The following is a 23,889-nucleotide window of genomic DNA, read 5'->3' as shown; positions in this document are numbered from 1 at the left end:
AATTTCCCTTAAAATATGGGAGTTTTAGCTTCTCTTGTAAAAATCAGAAACGCTAGGGTGCCTGGGTGGTTCAGTTGTTAAGCGTCTGCCTTTGGCTCAGGTCATGATCCCAGAGTCCTGGGATCGAGCCCTGCATTGGGCTCCCTGCTCCGCGGGAAGCCTGCTTCTCCCTCTCCCACTCCCCCTGCTTGTGTTCCCTCTCTGACGTCTTTCTCTCTGTCAAATAAATAAAAATTAAAAAAACCTTTAAAAAAAAAAATCAGAAACTCTGGTGACAATGGGTCCACATTTCCCCCTCGGCGACCCTCCGCAGTCTGATGGGAGCTGTGCCATCTAGTTGGGGCCTGTGGTCATGGAGCCTCACAGGCCCCACCTGTGACATTCCTGCTCTCACTTGTATTTCCTCTCTGGCCACTGAAGGCATTTATCTTTTCAACCCCTGAAAGGGACCTGAGGGAGAGAAAGGTCCATTTTACCTGGGCGTGGGGAAGGCCTGGAAAAGGAGGTGAGCTTTGAGCTGAGTCTGGCAAGGTCAGCATGTGCTCACCCAGGAGGGGAAGGAGACAGGCAGCGGGAAGGGCCCAAGCAAAGGCTGGGAGGGATAGAACAGTGCATTCTGGGCCTCCCAGTCCTCCTGAGTTTGGCATCCCCTGCTCTCATGGGGCTCCAGACTCAGGACTGTTCTGGTTCAGCTTCTGATCTCCTGGGACCTGCCACAGACAGGTGAGAATAACGCTACAGGTTGAGTGCAGGCCAAGAGGCTTAGGGAACACAAAAAGGACAGGTTTCCAACTAGATCACCTCTAAGGCACCTTCTAACTCAGGTAACTGGAATTTATTTTATTTTTTTAAAGATTTTATTTATTTATTTAATTGACAGAGAGTGAGAGACAGCGAGAGAGGGAACACAAGCAGGGGGAGTGGGACATGGAGAAGCAGGCTTCCTGCTGAGCAGGGAGCCCGATGTGGGGCTCGATCCCCGGACCCCGATCATGACCTGAGCCGAAGGCAGTCACTTAACCAACTGAGCCACCCAGGCACCCCTCCGGTAACTGGAATTTAAAAAAAAAACAAAACAAACAAAAAAAAACTTCTTACTCTGAAATAATTATTGATTTGCAGGAGGTTGTGAAGAAATGTACAAGAATGTCTTGCACATCCTTCCCCCACTGTTAAGACACAACTTGTATGGTCCTAGGATACAATATGGCGGTCAAGAAATTGCCCTTGACCCAACCCATAGGGTTGATTCAAATTTCATCAGTTATGCATGCACCTATGAGTGTGTGTGTAGCTCTGTACAGTTTTGTCACATGCGTAGCCTTGCCTACCCGCCACCATATTAAGAGACTCCCAAGACCCCCTAATATTGACCCTTTACAGCCACACCCATCAGCCTGCTACCTCTAATCCCTGGCAACCACCAGTCTGTTCTCCGTGTCTATAACTACGTTATTGCACAAATGTTACATAAATGGAATCACAGCCTACATATCCTCTGAGATTGGCTTTTCCCACTCAGCTTAATTTCCTTGAGGTCCACCCAAGTTGTGTGTATCGGTAGTTGGTTCCTTTTTAAAAAAAATTTATTATTGAAATATAGTTGACATGCAATGTTATATTTGTTTCAGGTGTATAACATAGGGATTTGACAACTCTACACATTACTCAGTGTTCACCATGGTAAGTGTCGTCCCCATCTGTCACCATACAATATTATTGACCGTATTCCCTATGCCGTACTTTTCATCCCCATGACTTGTTTTGTAACTGAAAGTTTGTGCCTCTCAATCCCCTTCACCTATTTCGCCCATCCCCTTGCCCCCCTACCCTCTGGCCACCACCAGTTTGTTCTCTGTATTTAAGAGTCTGGTTTTTTGTTTGTTCATTTGTTTTGTTTTGTTTTTTAAATTCCACATATAAGTGAAATCATATGGTATTTGTCTTTCCCTGTCTGACTTATTCACTTAGCATTATACCCTCTAGACCCATCCATGTTGTTGCAAATGGCAAGATCTCCTTCTTTTTTATGGCTGAGTAATATTCCATTGTATAGATATATCACATCTTCTTTATCCATTTATCTATTGATGGACACTTGGGCTGCTTCCATATCTTGGCTATTGTAAATAATGCTGCAAAAAACATAGGGGTGCATATATCTTTTTGAATTAGTGTTTCTATTTTCTTTGGGTGAATCCCAGTAGTGGAATTACTGGATCATATGGTAATTCTATTTTTAATTTGTTGAGGACTCCATATGGTTTTCCAGAGTGACTGCACCTGTTTGCATTCCCAGCAACAGTACACGAGGGTTCTCTCTTCTCCACACGTCCTCACCAACTCTTGTCATTTCTAGTAGTTGGTTCCCTTTTGTTGCTGAGTAGTATTCCGTGGTGTGGATATACCACAGTTTATATATTTATTCATCCATTGAAGGACGTTTGGTTAGTTTCCAGTTTGAGGCTCTTACAAATAAAGCTGCTATGAACATTCGTGTACAAGTTCCTGCGTGAAAATAAGTCCTCCTTTTTCTGAGATAAATGCCCAAGAATGCAATTGCTGGGTCCATTTTTACTCTTGAAAGGAACTGCCAAACTATTTTCCAGAGTGGCTGTTAGCATTTCACATTCCCACCAGCAATGATCAACTTTCTTGATAACTGGAATTTAAAAACAAAAAACTCCAGTTCTCGTTGGGGCCCAATCTTTCCGCAGGCTCAATCCTTCTGAGCATCCCCAGGATAATGACAATCCACCCCCATCCTTGGCAGCCTATCTCCCCCTTCTGCTCCTCCCCCCCGCCCCCGGCAAGAAGCTCATAGAAAGCTGGGCCATGCCCCGCTCAGATCTGCCACCTTGGGTGCAGCACAGACATGGAGGGAGCATCAGGGGTGCTCCATGGAGGCAAATTAAATCGCACAGAACAACTAGTCAGGTCAGCAAAGACCCACAGCCAGCCAATCCGAGGAGGGCAGACGCCAGCCCCCAGGTTCCCAGAGCATGGCTTAACTCCTCCAGAGTCAGTCTTACTCAGCCTGAAAGGCCACCATCAGTGGTCGACCTTGAACAACATGCATTTCCAATGTGGATTTTTTTTCAATAAGTACAATACAGTAGAAGTATTTTCTCTTTTTTGTGATATTCTTAATTACATTTTCTTTCTCTAGCTTGCTTTATCGTAAGAATGCAGTATATAATACAAATAACATACCAAACGTGTGCTAATTGACTGCTGATGTTGTCAGTAAGACTTCCGGTCAACAGTAGGCTATTCATAGTTAAGTTCTGGGGGAGTTAAAAGCAGCTATACATGGATTTTCAACTACATGGGGGCTCAGCACCCCTAACCCCCATGGGTTCAAGGGTCACCTGTACATGCAAAAAAAAAAACCCACAAAAACAAAACAACAACAAAAAAAACTAACTCTTTTTATCTAGAAAGCACAGATGTACATTTAATACGTGCAGAAACACAGCAGAACCGTAGAGTGAAAATTTCATGGAGGAAGGGACAATTAGGAAGAAAAACTTCTAACAAGGCTCCTAAGAAAGCAATAATGAAAACAAGGTTGAGAAACACTGTCCTGGAAGCACATCATAGTCCCTCCACCTGTGAGTCAAAGGGAGGAGGTTGTCCTAACTGGCAGAGAAACAGAGCCGGACCTTCTGAAAGGGCACTCCTGACCATCTCGCTTCCCCCGATCTAGAACCATCCCTGGCTCCCACTGCCTCCAGAGAGACATCTGAACTGCCAAGCATGGCGGCCTCTCCAGCAGTATCTCTCCCCACACCCCCCATGCTCAAGCTCTTATCAAAGCCGCAGGTGAACTATGGATTCACCTGCATGCTCCAAGCCCCGTTGTGCCTCCTTGCCTTTGCACCTGCTGTTCCTTCAGCCTGAAATGCCTTTCCCCACTCTTCACTGATCTTTGTTCAAAGAACAATTTGTCACCTCTGCAGAGGCCCCTTCACTTTTCCAAGTGCTCCAGATGCCTGCAATGCTGTTCATGTTCAATGCTGTTAATGCATCATACTGCCACCAAGCTGTGTCCTAGACAGCTCCTCCAACTCGGCACTGGGCTCCCTGGAGACAAGGGCTACATCTCACTCACCTGCAGCATCTCACAAGCATCTCAAATTAGCATGCTTCAAATCTGAGCTCCTCATTCCCGCCCCTCCATCCCCATCCCCCATCCCTCATCCCCATCTCCAACCCCATCTCCACTCCCCCATCCTGACCCCCTCCCCATCCCTCATTCCCAACTCTCCATCCCCACTCTCCATCCCTACCCCTCATCCCCATCTCCATCCCCATCTCTACTCCCCCATCCTAACCCCATCCCCCATCCCTCATTCCCAACTCTCCATCCCCACTCTCCATCCCCATATCCCTTATCCCCACCCCCATCCCTCATCCCCATCTCCAGCCCTTATCCCGACCCCCCTCCCCCATCCCTCATTCCCAATTCACCGCCCTCATCCCCCAGCCCCTAGCTCCATCCCATCTCTCCTATGTCAGATCCATCAACACATCCTGTTGGTTCTACCTTTCAAACATATCCAGAAGCCAGCCACCTGTCACACCTTCACCACTGCCACCCTGGCCTCAGCCACCTGCCTCTCTCACCTGGACCATTCTAATAGGCTCCTCGCATCTTCCTTGCTTAAAAGCCTCAGGGGCTCCCCCACTGCACCCACCCATGGCAAGCCCCCCCCCCGTTTCCTAGCCTAGGATCCTCAGACTGCCACAATCCCACCCCACTTTCCGCCTCCCCGCCCCCACCAGCACAGTCCCTGCCAGCCACTCCAAGTGTCACCCTCCCTGGGCCTGCCCTGCCTAAAACCATTTACTAAGCTCCCCCCTACCGCCTGGGGGGAGAACAGAAGCCCGGCACCATCCACCTCTGCATCTCCAGCCTCCTCCCACGGCCACCTTGTCACAGGTCCTCCACCCTGAGAACATCCCGCCTGCCTGGGGGCCTCCTTCTCGCTGCCCTCTTGCCTGGATCACTCTCTCCAACCCCCTTCACCCCCACCGTCCCCTCAGCCAGCTAACTCCTCCCATCCTTCAGGTCTCAGAGGGCAGCCCCCCAGCAGGCATGGTCCCCTTTGACACAGCCTGGGGACTTCCTCTTCCTGCCACTGCCGCCCCCACCAGACGCAAGCTCCTGGCGCGGAGAGCCTGCTGACGGCCTTTGTCACCCGTGACCATGCTGTGACCACCCTTCTGCCCATCCTTTAAGGCCTCATTTGAGGCTGAGTCTTTCTCCCAGTTTTTGCGGGCCCCGGGGTGGAAGAACCCCTTACACCCAGGGCAGAGGCTAGCTGTCACAGGCCCACCTCCCCCAGCTCCCAGCCGGTCTCTGCTCCCGTCAGCCACACGGAGTCAGAACACATTCAAACCCTAAACCCAAAGTCCCGTGGCCCCAGCAAGCAGAGAGAAGCCGAGCGGAAAGGAAGCGGCCCAGAGGCAGGAGGACAGAGCCGTTCAGAGGCCTGGCAGTCCCGAAGGGCTGGTGCGGATGCCGGGCCGGGTGGCTGGGGGGTCTCTACCTTAGGAAACCCGAGGGCAAGATCTGCACTCTTCTAAGAAACTAAGGATGCATTCGCAGAGTAATGCACGTGCAACGTGCCCCATAAGCAGGGCAAGCAGACAGCCTCTCATCCAAACCGGAGCAACCAAGATGCACGGTCACCTACCCGTTGTTGGGTTAGCCCTGCCCCCAGTCCCCGCATCTGTGCATCCGTGCCCGTCCTCACCCGAGAGCGCGACCCTGTTGAACAAGCAAGGCCTGAGCGCACGCCAAGTGTCCCCTCACTCCCCTGGCTCTTCCACGGGTGATTTCACCTCATTGCTCTAAACCATCCTGCTGCTACTTTCTCAGAGGTGACACAGTGGTTCAGAGAAGATATGTACTTTGCCCAGGCCACACAGTCTAATGCAGCCGGGCTCGGGTCAGATCCCGACTGTCCAGTTCCAGAGCCCATGCCCGCTCTATGAGCCCACGCTGCAAGCCCAAAGGCTCAAACGCCACCCAGCCCACGCTGAGGGGTCTACCCCCAGGCTTCGCCTCTGCCGTTCTCATGCATTCGATGAGAAGTAGCTGCGGGCCAGGCCTTCAGGCCGCAGCAGTGAAGGAGAAATATTAGGCCCCTGCTCTCCTGGAGACCACTGTGTAGGGCAGTGGTTCTCAACCAGGTGGGATTTTTGCCCCCCAAGGAACACTGGCCTAGAGACACTTTGGTTGTCATGACTTGGAAGGAGGTGTTACTGGGGCCTCTGGGGGGTAGAGGCCAAGGATGCTGCTGAGCCTACCAGATCCAGGACAGCCCGTCCTCCCGACTACAAAGAATGACCCGGCACAAAATGTTGTACCAAGGTTGAGAAAACCGGGTCTGGGGAGAAGGTCAGGGTGGCAGACAAGTAAACAAATGGGTGTAGAAGTTCTTGTGTCCACTCAACAGATACTCACTGAGTGCCTACGGCACTGTTGGAAAGCTGTAAGCCATTAAGAAAAACAACACAGGAGGGTGAGGATGGTGATGGGGGGCCCGGAGGAGGGAAAGACCACCGCCCCCCCAAGGAGCTGCCCTTTGAGAGGGGCCTGAAGGAGTGAGCAGAGTGGGGCAGGGCAGTCCCACGGAAGGAGCCCCGGGCTTGGGCAGGACGGGCTCCAAGTGCCAGAAACAGCCAGGAGGGACTGAAACGCAGGGGACAAGTGACAGAGGGGAAGGCACAGGCCGCACTTCGTAGTCAGGGGACGGAGCCTGGATCTGATTCCACAAACGTAACCTTTGATAAATACCAACTAGAAATGGCAAAAACAGACTTCGTTTTAGGAAAAAAAAAAATCGTGAAAATGGTCAAACTAGGCTAAGTGAGAAAAGACTTCTATATATTGTCAAATCCCTAAAGGGGCTGGAACTGGATCACACAGAGAGCTGTACGTTTGAGGAATATGAACCTCAGGCACCTGGTGAGTAAGCCAAACCAATCCTCAGGCAAATGGCTGTGGCTAGATGATATTTTAAGATGTTAATTTGTGTTTTTTCCCCGGTATTTTCTCCCCCTTTTCTTTCCCTCCATCCAGAGGCTCTAAACTTCCTTGTCCCAGAGGTTTTGCAGGAAAGGGGCAAGAAAAACCCATCTGCAAATCCTTCCCTTCCTGGTTTTCACTTTGGGAAGCCTCCACTTACTGAGCGGATTAGGCCAGGGGCCTCTGAGCAGGGGAAAGAGTGAGCTGTCTACACTATAGTCCTCAGGACCAAAAAAAAAGGGCGCCTGGGTGGCTCAGTTGGTTGGGCGACTGCCTTCGGCTCAGGTCATCATCCTGGAGTGCCAGGATCGAGTCCCGCATCGGGCTCCCTGCTCGGCGGGGAGTCTGCTTCTCCCTCTGACCCTCTCCCCTCTCATGCTCTCTCTATCTCATTCTCTCTCTCAAATAAATAAAATCTTTAAAAAAAAAAAAGTTGGCTTTTTCTTGGTTGGGGCAGGGGAGGGAGATGAGGGTCTGCAGCGACCTCCTGTTGGCTGGCATGATCATTTCAAATATTTTGAATTAAAAGTTAGAGGATTACCATGTGACCCACCCATTCCTTCCCGAGGAAAACATATGTCCACACAAACACCGGCCCGTGAATGTTCATGCCACCATCACAGAAGGTTCATAGCTAACCAAAAAGCGGATACAACACACGTGTCCCATCCACTGATAAATGGAGAAACCGGATGTGGTGGACCTGGGCCGCGGAATGTTATTCAGCAGTAAAAAGGAACAGGATGCTGATACCGCCTATGACATGGATGAACCCCGTGAAAGCAGCAAGTCATAAAACGTAAAAGACCAGACCGTGGAGGATCTCATTTATACAGGATGTCTGGAAGGCAAATCTATGGAGACAGACCTTGGATGAGTGGTTGCCCAGGGCTGGCGGGCTCGGTGGAAAATAAGGAGTGTTAGTGAGTACAGGGTTTCTTTTTGGGGTGATGAAAAGGTTTTAAAATTGCACTGTGCTGACGGTTACTAAAAAAGCATTAAACTGTACACTTTACATGGGTGAACTTCATGATCTATAAATTATGCCTCAGTAAAGCTATTTTAAAAACAATTGAATTAAAAATCTGATTTGGGGCTTTCCCGGAAGGCCATGCATCTCTCTCCATGGCAAACATGCGCTGCTGAGGGGGCGTGCCCTCCCGTTTGCCAGGGCCCTCGCGGTCACTGTTGTATTACATCCAGCTGGCTTTACCCACTGATGTCACCCACAACTGTCCCTGTGGGCACTGGATTTGAGAACTCTGATCTGGAGTGACGGGACCACAGGTACTGAAAGTATCAGCCTCGTTCTCCCATCTTCCGTGTGGCCCTAGCGACAAAGAGCCCCGGGGACCAGAAGGGACTGTGTGCACAGGGCAGCAAAGAAGCAGAAGCAGGCTGCATGGACCCATGCAGTAGGACAGCACATGGGCTTTGAGGCCAGAACTGCACCTACCAGCCCTGGGCCTCAATTTTCTCAACTGTAGAATGAGGTGATGTGTTTAGAAGCCTAGCGCATAGTAGATGCTCAGTAAATGGTAGCTACTGAGCCCATAATTTCCTGTCCACACTTCCAAATTCTCAGAACTTCTGAAATCTAAAAGCTTCTTTGTAACTCATTTTGGACATAAAACCTGGCTTGGCCTGAACTCATTCAGCAAGAAAGCCTGACCTGAATGGATGTGAAGCTACTGACGGTCTTTATGTATCCCCCTAGCATGAATATTCATGGCTTTTATTGCAGCGATATGAAATATGTTTGCTTACAGGGTGATGCCCCAGCCCCTATTAGGTAATGGATGGTCCAGGGATCACGTTATCTTCCAAAATTTGAAAAGTTCTAGATTCTGGGACACTTCTGGCTGGAAGGGTTTCAAGGACTGTGACCTGTAGGATGATAACAAAGACTAAGCCCCATCCCGTGTCTGACTGGCATTATGTAAGACCATACAGCAAAGACAGGAGGGAGACAGACCCCCAAAATTCTGAAGACTTGTGCTAGGCCAGGAGGATGGGAGCTCAGTATGAAAATTAAGTTCCTTTCCAGAAACGAGAGCACTTCAGTGCTCCCTGCCCACAGGGGTTCAGGGGATAAACATGGCACTGGCCAGATCAGCTTCAGAGAACGGAGTCTGGGGAGCCTGGGCGTGGTCCGCTACCTCATGGACACAGGAGGGGTTGGAACAGGGAGCTGGAGAGAGGATCCAAAACCCTCCGGGACTCCCCGCGGAAGCCTGTAGGCTAAGCAGGCCCAGCCCCCTTGCCAGTGCTTAAGGTACTTGTCCCAAATCAGAGAAGACCGCCCAGGCCCCTCCCTCCCTAAAACGTTACCAGCGCCGCCAGCCCACCCAAAAAAAAAACCCGACTGCAGGCACAGCTCCAGTCTGCCCATCCAGACCCCTGGTTAATAAAGACTCTGACTGGCCTTTGTCCTCAGTTCTGAGAGAGAGACTCTAAACCCCTGGGATTTCCTGAGTGATTGGGTGTCTTTGTTATTCACGAGCCCCTGGATCACACCTGAGTTTTTGCTAATGAATGAGATGACTCAAAATGGGGGCTGGTCCGCAGACAGATGCACCATGTGATCAGAGGGTAGGGCTTTGAGCCAGCTCTAACATCAGCCTCCAGGGGGTAGGCTGGAGGGTTAGAGAACGAGTTCAAGCACAGGGCCAGCGATCCCATCAATCCTGCCTATGTAATGAGCCCCCAGTAAAAACTCTGGACACCAGGCTCAGGCGAGCTTCCTGGTTAGTGAACACAGTTGTGCCCCAAGGCGATGCACCCCGATTGCACAGAATCAAGTAGGCACAGAAGCTCTGCATTTGAGGCCCTCCTAGACCTCGCTCTTAGGGTCTCCTCCTTTAGCTGGTCCCGACTGCATCCCTCACGATAATACTGTAATCTTAAACACAGCTCTTTCCCGAGTTCTGTGAGTTGTTCTACTACATTACCACAGGGCCTTGTGGGAAGCCTGGCTTTGTCAGCTGGTCAGAAGGGAGGCTGGCCTGGGGTAAGGCTGCACTTGCGGCTGGCCTCTGAGGTGGGGGCAGTCTTGCTGGGGACCATGGCAAGTCTGAGGCTCGCTCTGGGCGGACAGCATGAGAGTTACAGTACAGTGCACCAGTGTATCAGAACCCCCCCTCTTTGCCTGGATTTGCTTCTCTGTGCCAGACGCCGTCAGTCCCGCCCCGACGCCGGAAGCCACCTGCTGCATGGGGTAGGACGGTTCCTGTGCCCGTTAGCAGCTTCCTTCCTCGGACACTTGCTTTCTTAGGCAGAGAAGATTAGAGATTCTAGAAGGTTAATGCCTTGGGACTGACTCCAAACCAGTATCCAATAGGAGCTGGCGAGGAAATAGTGCTGCTTTCTCACCCCTGGGGTGAACAGTTCTGAGATGTGTCCCTCTCAGAGGGACCCCAGCAGGACTGACCCCAGTTGCCCACAGTGCTCACCTGCTCATCGACACTCCCTTATTGACTCTCCTCCCTTCCTGTCTTCTTTCTCCACTCTTCCACCATAATTCCTGGGATCACCTCCCATATAAGCTACCCGGCACCCAAGTCTTCATCTTAGGATCTGCTTTGGGGGAACCCAAATCAAGACCTCGGCCATTCCTGGGGCTCTGAGTCTTTAGCTCCACTGCTGACCTCCTGCTAATCTCCCAACCTGACAAGCCATTTGGATTTGCAATCGACCCGTTCATCTGGGCAACCACTTGTCCACCGCTGCATAATAATCCCGCTTAGTCCACAGCATGGGTATGTCTAGGGACCCAGGCCTGGTTAATCAGTGTATTTCACTCTCTGGCATGGAGACTGGTTCAGGAATAAGTCTATGAACCTACACAGTCCTCCTTAAAGTTTTGCGAGAGCTGTTGGAAAGGAGCTCTCTCTACCCCTGGAATCTTATGTAAGCCTGGAGCTGCTTGTAACCATCTTCTCTCTACATGGACAAAGCCTAATTGAGAATGAAGTCAGAAGAAAGCAGAGTGTGGAGATATAGATTCTTGATGACATGATCACCTGGATGCAGCCATGCCTAAAGCTCAACCACCTTGTATTTTTCAATTATATGAATCAACAGATTTCTATCATCATCCCCTTTCTTCCATTAGCTAATATGATTAGGTTCTGTCACCTGCAATCAAAAGAATCTTTAGTGGCACCTGGGTGGCTCAGTGGGTTGAGCGTCTGCCTTCAGCTCAGGTCGTGATCTCAGGGTCCTGGGATCGGGCCCCGCGTCAGGCTCCCTGCTCAGTGGAGAGCCTGCTTCTCCCTCTCTCTCTGCCTGCCGCTCTGCTTACTTGTGCTAACTCTCTGTCAAAATAAATAAATAAAATATTTTTTTTGAAAAAGAATCTTTAATAATATGGAAATACTTATATCTCTGACATCTGCATTTTTAGACACAAAAATACACAAAAGTACTTGCTCTCTAAGTTATGGGCAAGAGAGCCAGTCTGACCAGGGTAGGGAGACTGAACAGAGGGGGTTATCAATGTGGGATTCTTTCAGCACAGACCCCAAGAATTAGGGTATCAAGAAACTCATCCTAAAATAATACATGATGGTTTACGGCAAAAAGCTATAATCACCATGCTAAGAGAAACTCCAAGATCCCCCAGTCCCCCAACCTCTGTCCAAAACACATTGTGGTGTCCACCTTGCGGGCCGTGGAGTTGCTTGCTCCTCAATTCATACCTCGCTCTAAAAACGGCTCCTGAAACCAATTCCAAACAGCAACCTCGCCTTGGTCATTTTTTGTTCTACTGTAAAACTTCCATTTCTCATTGCTTAACAAAACACTCTTACTGACTTCTCCATGAAGTCTGCTTTATTTTCCAGAAACAGTCACGTTTCTCTTCGTGCTACAGCACCTTTTACTAAAAGCCCACAGTTGGCTGGATTGTGCAGGGATTCTCCAAATGACTTTGTGTTTTTCCTAAGTAGATCACTCTCATTTTTCAGAGGAATTGAGGAAGAACAGACATGTTCGAGCCTGCACTCACATCCCTTCTGGGCTGTAAAACTCTGGTTGCTGAGGGAAGAAACTCAGGGAGTTCCATCTTCTCCAGCAACTCTTGGCTAAAGTCACAGGACCCGGCAAGGGGGCCACCGGCGGCTGGAGCCACCCCTGGTCTGGAATTGGGTCTTGCCCGGGCCTGAGAGCCCGAGAAAAGCTGTGGCCTGCTGCAGGGCCACGTCACGACTTTCATGGGCCCCACGCACTTTTGCCTCCATGGGCCTCCACGGGCCTGTTCCTCCATAAAAGAAATATTTAAAAATCACATTTTATGACTGCAATGATAGAAAGACAATTATGATCCAGCCTAGATTCACTCTTAGGTCTTCGTTATTATTATGTTAATTTTTTTCCTGCTGCTTTGAAAAGCAGTCAAAATGAAAACATTTCATGGGTCCCTAGACTGTGAGCTCTAGGCCCTGGGCCAGTGGGCCAGCAACCACAGCCCCTGCCCCCGGTCCTCGGGGGCCGAACCCCATCTGTACAACCACCTTCTGCCAGGAATGCAGCCCTGCTGGCCAGGCCCTGCTACCCCGTCTCCCTTCACTGAAGAGCGTGAGCCCCTCGGCCCCCCACCTCACTGGGACAGGGCTGGTCCCCGGGGCCACGATCTGCCCCTCAATATATTGGAAGGCAGCTGGGAATAATAATAATAATAACATAGCAAGCTGAAGTCCCAGGTGCTAAGCCCTGCTCAAAGCGCTTTATGTGGCAGACTCCGTCGGGGGTTTAACAGCTCACCGGCGACGTGACTACAGGCAAGTAGGACGCGTGCGGTGTTAGACCCCTCCTCCCAAGGACACCACGTGGCAGGCTGAGCCCCGTGCTGGCACCCTAGCATCTCAGCCAGCACTGGCTCTTATGATTCATCAGAATCCCTTGGTTCATTATAATAATTGATTATAATAATTGGGTCAAGTGGGGGCTGCCCCAACTCTGCTTTCCCCTCTATCCTAGAAGGTGTTGACCTTGGGCTGAGGACCCTTCTTTGTGAGCTGCTCTGGCAACGTCAGAACCCAGCCCTTGCCCCCTGCCCAGGGACTCGCTCAGTGGGCTTGCCCACTCCTTCCCCTCCCATCAGAGCAGGCCCGAAGCCCACCCGCCTCCTCCAGGCCCCTCCTCACCCCTTGCCCTGTTCTCAAGCAGCTCCAGAAAGGCCCGGGGAGGCCCGGCAGCCTCTCTCCTGGGGTCCTGTTACCCCCGTCTGTCTTCTCCCAGGCATGAATACAAAATGCTTTCTCTCCACCACTTGCTACTTCACTCTTATGACATCATCTGGCTCACACACGCTTCTTAGTTACTGTTTCCCGAAGACTTAAAAGTCTACTCCCTCCAGCCCCGGTCACCCCTGCAGCTCCATCCTATGAAAAGAGCACAGGCTTTGAAGCCAGCAGGAGCTGGGTTTAATCCTGGCTCCACAATTGACCAGCTGTGTGACCCTGGGCGAGTCAATTAACCTCCCTGAGCCCTGCATTGTTTATCTGTCTGAAATTAACTGGAGACAATCTTATTTTCTTTAGCAGTGGGGTTCTGGGGCTTTTTTGTTTTGAGGGGTGAAAACTGTGATAAGCCCTTTGAGGTCGGGGGAAGAGCCCCCACCTCCTACCCCACGAGAGGTCTGCTTGAAGACCTGGAGATGGCTGTCCTGGGCTGCCCACCAGCTTTTATTGGGTGACTGGAGCGAGCAGGTTGAGGGGGAGGGCTGGGTGCTTGGGATAATGGAAGGGATTCTTCGAGCTTGCAGCGGGGAAAGAAAAGGTGAAACCACTAAGAAAGGAGAGGGGCCAGCATGGCACAGCCCACCTGCTCAAACCAGACCCATCCCCTCCCACTACCTGCTTTTCTCCCACATTCCCCATCTTGGTGACCCACCGTCCCCAGCCAGCCAAGCGACACCAGGTCAGAGGCTCTGGCCATCTGGACTTAGAGGCCCCTCCTCAGAATCACGTTTCTGGCTGCATAAAATAAAATACACAGGATGACAGAGCACACCAGTTACATGGAAATGTAGTTAGCAAAATAAACAAGTGTGCGGTATAGGAATATATGTGCCTCTTCATTAACACACTAGATAACAAGATTCCGCAGAAGCTCTAGTACACGTTACACTTTTGAATGAACACATCTCAAGATATCTGCCACAACCGTAGTGTGAGAGCACAAATACAGACTATTATTGGCAACTACCTAACAGGTGCTCCCCGATACCGCATTTTGTCGCCTCCGTTCATAGTTGAAGGACATACTGCATGTCAGTTACAAGTTAGAAAAATAAGGCTGGAACTTTTCCCCCTACCCGGCTCATGGACCCCCTGAATTCTGTGGACTCCACACTAGGAAGCTGCCCGGCGTTCTCTGTTTTCCAGGCCCACTCAGCTCTCCTGAGCAGTCTGCAACCCTGCTCACTTCACCTCCTCGCCGGACAGAGGGCATGTGCGCCTACATCCCGTTCCCACTGCCCCTGAGCTGGGAAGGCAGGGTGGGGCCATGTCCTTTCTCACCTCCTGACCAGTCTCCCCAGCTCCACTCTTGCTCCACTCCGTCCATGCCACAGCCAGAGCCCTCATCCCCAAATGCACACCTGACCATATCCCCCTCTGCTCCGGATTCTTAATGGCTCCAAGGTAAAAGCTAAAGATCACTGAAAATCACCAAGACCCTCAGCCAGGTCTCCAGCCTCATCTCTCAATTCTCCTGCTCTCTCTACTCTGCCTTCCCATCATTCGAACAACTCGGGATTTCCAGAATATGCCACCCCACTAGGCCTTTGCCCATGCTGTTCCCTCCATGTGGAATGCCTTCCCCAAGCTGCCCATCAGGGAAACTCTTACATTTTTTACCAAGCCTCAGCTCAAAGGATGTCTTCCCCTACCCATACCCCAGCCCACCCATCCCCACCCACCCCCGGGGGCCAACGTGGGTGCCCCTCCTGCAGGCCTCTCACTACTAGAGGTCAACCCACCATTTTCTAATTGTTTGATGAGTCTGTCTCTCACAAGATTGCAAACTTCAGGAGGGTGAAGACACAGCCGTTTTTCCTTTGACTTGCCCAAACCTACAATGCCTCGTCCTTTAGGCCTTCTTTGAATATTGGTTGAGTGAATGCACACAAGATGGGGGGAGAAAAAAAAACAAATAGGTCCAGAATTGTCCATGGTTCAATAGCTAGGAATGGGGTGAGCAGGATCCAAAATGGACATTACGCTATGAGGCTCACTCTCTTTTTCTTTGCTTTCCTTTACTATGGTGGTTAGATTTCCACATCCTGAGAATGCCAAGTCACTCGTGTTTTGATCTGTGGAGCGTGCTGTAATCTCTTGAATTCAGCTCTCAATCTTTGAGGGATCCCTCTGTTATATACACACACTTCAATTAGGGGGAGATTATTTCCCTTACCAAAAGGCTCATCGTTTCAGTTTCATTAAATAGACGGTTCTTCCAATGCATGAAGAATGGGATTAGATTTATAGAAATTCAATTTACATTTGGCTTTTTAAGAACAGATGTCTTACACAGCCAAGCCACCACTCTGTCAGGCCGCCTGAAGTTATGGTTTATAGGCTCTTTTTACTCCCTCTGGCACATTCCCTGCTTAACCCCTCGTGACCTGGATCTATTGAAACAACTCGGGGCACCTGGCCACCTAATCCAGTGGCCTTTTCTTGGAGTCGTCTGTCTCCACCTCCCTGAGTCCTATCACAAGGCCGACCATCCCATTCTCCCTAAAGCCCTCAAAATCCCTGGCTCTGTGGCCTTTCCACACAATCTCTGCCCACCCCACACTAGTCCCTGAGCTTCCAGAGGTGTTTGCTCCTTCAGCTTCCACAGGAATGTCTCAAAGGCAAAAAAGCTAAAGCAGATGAGTGATGTGCCTACCACCCCAAACAGGCCCCCCCTTTTATATCCCTATGGAAGGCACCATCATCCACTCATTCCAATAAGGCACCTCTCTCTGCCTTGTCCCACAAATGCCATCCATCACTGGGCCATATGGTGTTCAGCTCCTGACTACATCTCAAGCTAATTCACCTCTCTCTCCTGCACGTGAAACTTCACCGGAGGCTGCAACTGTCCCTTTCTGCTCATGACCAAAACCCCAGTACTTATTATTAGCACAGCACCTGGCACGTGATAGATAGTCAAGAACCACCGAAGGAGTGAATAAGCAAGCAAATCCCATTTTACGAACTCTACCACGGAGGCTGAGAGAAGGGAAGTGACTGGTACAAGGTCACCGGGGGGCGGGGGGGGGGGGGGGAGAGAGAGCCAGGGCCTCAGCCTCAGGGCGGCTCCCGCACCCACAGTCCGCTCCTCCGGAAGCCCAGGGTTAGGCTGCACTGCCCGACGCCCTCCGCCTTACCTGACAGCACTGTGAAGACCGCTGCGAAGGCGTTGAGCTTGAGCCCGTCGATGACATTGCTGGAGTGGAAGAGCTCGAGACACATGAGGCTGAAGCCAACCACCAGCAGGAGGATATAGAGCACCTCGGAGACCACCGACAGCCACAGGACCCCTGCACGACAGGGGCAGAGCGGCCGTGAGGTGAGGGACGCAGCGGGGAGGCCCCGCCCCGTGTACCGTCCACCCCACGCCCATCGGTTGGGGGACCCAGAGGAGGACCGCAGTTCTAGCGTCCTGATGACACCGCTGATCACGGCCACGTCCTCTGCACCAGAACTGGCTCAGGAGCCCAAGCCCAAGTCAGGGGGAGCCCGGCGCTCTCGGGGTGACGCTTACTAGTGCGGGGGCCCCTTCTGACCCGAGGGAGGAACCTCCGTCCTGCAGCTGGACGGAGTCTCTCTTTCTCTTCTCATCTGGTAGATGACTGCTCCCGGGAGCCATCTGATGGCCCGGAGGGCACCCGCCTTAGCAGAGGGACGAAGCGGACACTGTTGTTTCTGAGCAGAGGGACGGGAGGGTGACATCACCCGGCCAAACACCAGCCCCGAGGGCTTCCCTGTGGTTAAAGTGGTCGGGGCGGTGTTCTCTGTCACCTGCAGCTACGAGCACACACCTACATTTTCATCGGCCCTGGACCCTACTCCACTTTTTTCTAGAAACTACCACAGCTCCTGCCACAGCTTCAACCTCGTGGCTGTCCCAGGAGCAGCCATGTTCTAAAGAAGGCCTCCCTTCCTGGACATGGTTGATTGGTCCGGTGTGGTCACGTGACCTAGGATTGGCCAATCAGAGCCCTCCCCTGGGCAGCCTGCGCTTGGAAGCACAGAAGTGAACGGGGAGACCAGATCTGATGAGAGCGTGAGCTTTCTGACAGTGTGAGCGCCCGGTTCCTGCTGTTCCTGAAGGTGCACCGCACCTCTGTCCTTCCGGTGGTTTGGCTCCTCAAATATTTGTTTTCCTTGTGCTCGCACAGCTCCCTTTTCTCCCCAATTTTTCCAATTTGGGTTGCCATCATTTGCCACCTAGTTTAGGGGGCATCTTCTCTTTCTCCCACCCCACATTACGCCCCCCCCTTCTTCTTACATGCCTCTCATTTAGAGAGTCCCTTGCCTTCTCTCGGTCTGTGTAGGTCAGTTATAGCTGACACATCCTGGCTCCACATTCAGGCACATGATTCCCATCTAGTCAATCAGAGCTTCAGGAGCCCCCTGACTCTGGTTCAGGAATGAACCTCTCTATGCCTGCGTTTCTTCACCTATAAAACAAGGATAATAATAACACCTATTTCATAGTGTTGTCATGCTGTGAGGATTCCATTAGACAGCAATGTGAAGAGCTTGTACTTAGCGTCTAGTGACGGCTCAATTTGTGCCATATTACTGTTGTTGTATGGGAGAAATATGTCCCTCCCATGTCCCAGGAAGTGGAGCCCAGGGGCGCTTGAGTGAGGTCAAGGCTAGAGACAGAGTCAAGAAAGAGAAATGCAATGTGGGAGGAGGTAAGATTTCTGAGAAAAAGGATGGGCAAGATAAAATGCAATGCATCACATGACTTACCTTCCAGGCCACACTAACCAGTGTTAGAGCAAGGCCCACGCTTTAGAGAAGGGACTATGGACCCTTCTCTAAAGGGTCAGCCAGAGACGGACATATGACCCAAGTCAGTTCAATGAGAGTCAGGACTTCACTAGAACTATTGGTGAAGAAAATTCCTTTCTTTTTACTAGGTTTGAGCCTGGGAGGGTGGAAGGATGGAACTGACTGAGCCAGTCCTTGCCCACCCAGGGGTAAGGGCCTTCCTAAAAGCAGAGCCAGTGCCAAGGAAGGCAGAGCCGAGATGGAGGAGGATTGTGTCCTATGACATTGTTTGAGAGCACCTGGATCCAGCCATGCCTGAAGCTCCCAGTCATTTGTGCTTTCAATCACATGAACCAATTAAGTCCTTGTCTTTGCCTAAGCCATTTTGAGGTGGAATTTCTATCCCTTACAACAAAGAGTCCTGATCTTTAGCTTTTCTGTTCTCCAAACCTGTCAAACATGTCCTTCCTACCTCTCTGCCTTTATAGATTGTAAGATTGTTCCTTCCACCGGGACCATCCTAGGGACATCCAATATATACTATTTAGTGAATGAAGCAAACAAACAGAAGATTCTCAGTCCTTATCTGCTCCCTGACAAAGAATCCAGATTCTGAAACACCCACTATCATTCCTAGCACAACGGGCTTTTAGAGCTGTGGCTAAATTCTTTTTTTCTTTTTCCTTTTTTTTTTTTTTTGGCTACAAAAATATCACATCTCCTGGGCAATCCCTTGGATTTCTATAAGAGAATAATGTGCTCTTGGCAGCCTGGATGTTGTTAAAACACCCCCTGGCACTGCACACTCATAGCCTCTGAGGCCCTTCTCTGGCCCAAGGCCCACCAAGGCAGCAAGGAGGAAGGCAGGAGATGCGGGGCGAGCTGAGCCACACCAGGAGGGCGGCAGCTCCCGCGGAGGCCTGGCCTCCCTCCCAGCAGCCTTCATCTCTAGCTGCTCTTGCCCGGGTGGCATGCAGAGGCTGCCCCTCACCACTGTGCTGATTACTGACTCAGTGCCTCCCCCAGAGAACCCCTAGTCCCCCAGGAGGGGTGCTCTTATCCCTGCCCACATGGGCCCCAGGCCAGGCCTCCACCCCTCCTGCCTCCCCCCTCCCCTCACAGCAGCATCTGGCTCTGCTCTTTCAGATGGGCTGAGAGGTGGGATGGGGCATCAGGGGCCGAGATGCTCAGAAAATAAGTAAGTTAACTGTGGGGTATCTCCGATGCCTGGTTAGGGTCACTTAGGCTTCTTATTCTGTCCAGATTTGTTTCCCTGTCCTGCCTCCCCCAGTTCCCTTACCACTCTCCCCTGGGGCATTTCCTTTGTACCTGACTTACACGTGAATCCTCATCTCAGCATCTACTTCTAGAGAATCTGACCTCAGACTCTAGCATTCACCTGTTAACCTCCTCACACCCGTACGAGGTAGTGAGCAGCATCCGCTTTACAGATGAGCAAACTTAGGTTCAGAGGGACTAAGCAACTAGTCTGCACAGCTACATCGTAGGACAGCCTGGGTTCAAACCCAGGCCTCTCTGACTCCAGGACCCGTCGTGGCTGTAAGTTGGCAGGATGGAAGAGCCACTTTGAAATCGTATCATTCTCCGCCCTTGGGCTGGTCAGAGGGGCCCGTCTGGGTTGGAGGACACAGGGTTCCCTGGCCATGGCCCTCATCTCCATGCTCTCCGGCATCCCAAACAATGCCTGAACCAGGATTCCCGCAAGAGGGTGGCCACCGAGTGGGATGGGGGAGGGGTGGACTTCAGGCCTCTGCGATCCCGAGGCCAGCTGGCCACCAGATGTCAGGGGGAAGGAGGTCACAAGGAAGAGCAGACAGGTCTCGGGGATGCTGGAAGCCAGGCTGTGGAAGCTGCGCTTGGCCCCTGAGGCCAAGGCCAGTGCGGTCCTCAGGGTCTTAGCAGGGAAGGACCCCCGTCAGGAGGCCTGTTCTGGAAGGACGCCTGGGTGGCCTGCTGGAGGTCTCTGCCGTGCTCCGAGCGAGAGATGGTGGTGGCCTGCCATGGCAACGGTGGGGTGAGGACCAGTCAGAACCTGGTAACCCCCAAGGCGTGGGCTCAGTGGACTCTGACCACGAATGTGGTGGCAAAGGAACAGGGAGGAGTCCAGAGTGAGGCCACGTGTCCAGCTTGGGCAACTGAGCAGATGGTGGACCTCTCCACCCCAGTGCTTGCCCTGGTCTCCAGAGCCCACTCCCTACCTTCCCCCACCTTCACAGTAGGCTGGTCTTGGGGCCGGGGGGGAACATGACACCACCCTCCACCCCCAGCTGCAGTCCTCAACCAATGCCTGATGTGAGCTGCTTAAGTACCCCAAGTGGGTAACACTGGGGGGTGCCACCCACACATCTGTGTTTCCCACCAGGGGAGAGGTGGTATTACACGTGTCTCACCACAACACTAAATTGTCTGAATCAAAAAGTGAAAAAGCTACTCAGTTCTCCGTTATTTTTAAAATTCTTATCACCTCAATCAAAAGAGTTTCTCTCCGGCGCTAATGTGTCCTTAACACATTTCTACCACTTGTTAATTGTTTAAAACCGTGAGAGGGCTCAGAATCTTCAGCAGTTCCTAGGCAGACTTGAAGGGCCGGTGATTCTCCATCAGCCCCATCCTCTCCCGTCCTCCCCCAATCACTGCTCTCTGCCCTTCTCTGTGCCCCAGAGGCCTGACTCCTAGGACTGCACCCCCAGGCTCCCTGGCCCTCTGGATGAACAAGGAGGGGCACCAGCTAGAAATCGGAGGGTAAGAAGAGGAAGGTCAGTGTTTCTCTGCCCTGCTCCCTGTCTTGTGCCCCTTCTCTGGCGGAGGCTTCATTCTCTTCCTATGACCACAGCTCCCAAGGTTTGTTTTGCAGCTCCTACACTGTCCCCACCCTTTCTCCTGCCCTCCCAAGGCTGTAACGGCTCCCCTCTCTTGCCAGCCTTCGGGGGCCTCAGATTCTCTTAGCCCTTCCCATGCCTTTTTAAGGACTTTTTCATTAAAGTGCCTTCATTTGAACCATTTGGGGGATTCTGATTCCTGCAGGGACCCTCCCTGAGACATTGTGGTTTTGGACAAGGGATCCAATTAGAGCAGTGATCTGAGCCAGTGGTCTCAGTGTGGGTCCCAACCTGCAGCTGCACGTGGGAAGATGTGATGCTAATTCTTGGGCCTCGGACCTGTCTGTGTTGTAATGAGCTCTCCAGGCGATGCTGACAAACCCTCAAACATGAGCACCACTGATCAAAAGTTCCCTTTTTAATGTAGATATAAGAAAGTGAGTCAACTTCAGGGGCGCCTGGGTGGCTCCATCAGTTAAGCATCAGACCCTTGATTTCCGCTCAGGTCATGATCTCGGGGTCGTGAGATCGAGCCCCGGGTCAGGCTCCATGCTGGGGCATGGAGTCTGCTTGAGATTCTCTCTCTCCCTCTTTCTCTGCCCCTCCTACCCCCCCCTAAAAAGAAAAAAGTGAGTCAACTTCAGAAGAAGATTGAGTCAATGCTCCCACCCCCCCTAAAAAAAAAAAAGGTGAGTCAACTTCAGAAGAAGATTGAGTCAATGCTAGATGGTAGATGCTGGCGTCTGGCAAATACAGAGAAGGTGGAACTTGAATAATAAAACACTGGGAACCACCGTATAGGGGCCTGGCCCGCAATCAGTGCTCATCACGATTATTCGTGTTATGGACGCATGCAGGTGTGAATAAAGGAAGTCAGAAAGGACAGTGGGCTGGCAGCCTCCGGCCGGGATGACAGTATCTTGCCTTGGTGACGCCCAGAAAGTCTCAGTGATCACAGAGATGATTGTTTCGAGTCTCTGAAACTTGGCACGAATGCCTCGATTTGCAGCCGAGAACTGGTGACCTCCCAGGGCAGAAGAAACGAAATGGCTTCTCATCAGGTATGGGGCCTGTGGGGTGACAGCTAATCCTGCTAGCTGCACTTTTTGCCTTTTTAAAAAACAGCTTCGTAACACCAATTTTGACCCTCCATTGATGGACTTGATGGGTTTGCAAGAACAATTTCCCTTCCGCCGGGGTCCCTCCCTTGCTAAGACAGTTTCCAGGGTCAGTTTGACTGAGGGAGAAATCACGTGTGGGAACCGTGTCTTGGATGTACGACCTGGGCTGGGGGCCTTATCCAACTCTGTCCCTTCAGTTTCCTCATTTGAAAAATATTTGTCCTGAGCATTAAATGAAACAATATCTATAAATCACCCCACCCTGACCCTTGGGAAGTATTCAAGAAAGCTAAGCGTTACTATTACTTCCTAATAAGTATAATTATGAGCAATTAGAATAATTGTAAGCGGCAGCGGGGCACAGGTATGAGGGGCACAGGTATGAAGAGCACGGAGCCGGGCCTGGTCCCCACGGTTGATGCCCGGCTCTGCCAGGCACGAGCTGGGAGATGGGGCAAGTGACATGCTCCCACTGAACCTGTTTTCTCACTTGAAAATTGGGGACAGATATCAGACCCACTTTGCAGGCTGTGTGAGGACAAAGCGAGTTAATTGATGATCAGAGTGCTTAGGGCAGTGCCTGGCTCACAGCAGATGTTATATAAGCGTGAGCTGTTACTATTATTGTCTTTGTTGTTATTCCCATGGGACGTGGCCAAGGAGTGGGCAGCCTGGACAAGTGCCTCCCAGCCACTGGACAAATAAAACCCTTCTGGGGAGCAGAGGGGAACGAATGGTTGCAAAATCACGCAAAACCCCGAGGCATGGCGGCATTTTACTATAAAACATTTCCCCCCCAAATCCATCAGTTTAATATGTCAAATCAATAAGTCATGGCACGGTGGCTGCTAGCTGTGGGCTCAGAGACACACCCCCTGAAACCCAGCATGTTAAATCATGTAAATGACGCGGGCCAGGACCTCTGGGGCTGGAAACGGCTTCAGGACAGCTGCTGTTTGTGCAATGTCAATACTGAAGCTCAGAGGCGGGGATGCGCAGGGGCTGGGAGAAGGCCAGAGAGGCCTTGGGGACCCGCAGGGAGGGGCTCCGGGGGACACTGAGCCCCCAGCCTTCCCTCTGCAGATGAAGACGTTAGCCCAGAGAGGAGTTAAGATGTGTCCACGTCACAAAACCAGTTGAGGGTAGATTGGGGTGGAGATGGGGGCCCGTCCACCTCCCGCGCTGCTTGATGTTGCAAGACTGGGGAGCAGGGTAACCCTCTGAGAGGTGCAGGGATTGAGGTTGGGGAGAGGGGTTAAAGGAGCTGCCCCGAAGAGGAGCTGCAGTGAGACGGGTGGATGGTGGCTACACGGCCTGTCAGCAACCCTGAGTTCCAGCCGACGCTGCGGGACCTCTGTGGGCCTCAGTTTCCCTCCCAGGAAAACAAGTGGATTCTCAAACAAGCTGCCAACAGGCCGAATCCAGCTCACAAAAATGTCTTGTTTGGCCCACACAGTATTTTAAAAATATCTGAATTCATTATCAACATTTAAAAATAGGAGACTTCACATACAATTTCATCCAGGTTTCTGGATTCGTGTGCAAAACGAATGCAGTGGATGCCCAGTATCTCCACAGGATGACGATTGTGGGGCTGAGCGGGTGTTGCTCCCCTCAAACAAGGCACATATTTCCGGGTCAGCACAGACCCTCCGGGGCTCCCTTCACCCTTTCATGGCTCCTGTCTAGCTCTCGTTGAGTCTGAGTCTACAGCCCCTTACACGATGATGGCGAAAGCAATTTCTCTCCCTAACACTCTACAGCGAAGTCGCATTTTTTTTTTAAGATTTTTATTTATTTACTTGAGACAGAGAGAATGAGAGACAGAGAGCACGAGAGGGAGGAGGGTCAGAGGGAGAAGCAGACCCCCCGCTGAGCAGGGAGCCCGA

At 51.5% G+C, this 23,889-nt stretch overlaps 1 protein-coding gene across 3 annotated transcripts in view; it reads right to left on the bottom strand.

Moving 5' to 3' along the window:
• The window catches only part of GSG1L (GSG1 like), a 203,217-nt gene that overhangs the window by 58,301 nt on the left and 121,027 nt on the right, over window positions 1–23,889 (bottom strand). For 2 of the 3 annotated variants that reach the window (XM_034988165.1, XM_034988166.1), the window contains exon 3: window positions 16,422–16,574. The exons of the other annotated variant lie outside the window; for it this stretch is intronic. In XM_034988165.1, the coding sequence (XP_034844056.1) occupies window positions 16,422–16,574 (153 nt within the window). The remainder of the gene's footprint in view (window positions 1–16,421; window positions 16,575–23,889) is intronic. 3 annotated transcript variants of the gene reach the window in all.

The sequence above is a fragment of the Mirounga leonina genome, unplaced genomic scaffold (assembly GCF_011800145.1).
Source record: "Mirounga leonina isolate KUSES-001 unplaced genomic scaffold, KU_Mleo_1.0 Mir_454, whole genome shotgun sequence".
Lineage (NCBI taxonomy): Eukaryota > Metazoa > Chordata > Mammalia > Carnivora > Phocidae > Mirounga > Mirounga leonina.
Note: the sequence above shows the minus strand (reverse complement) of the source record. Positions and strands in the feature narration are given on the sequence as shown.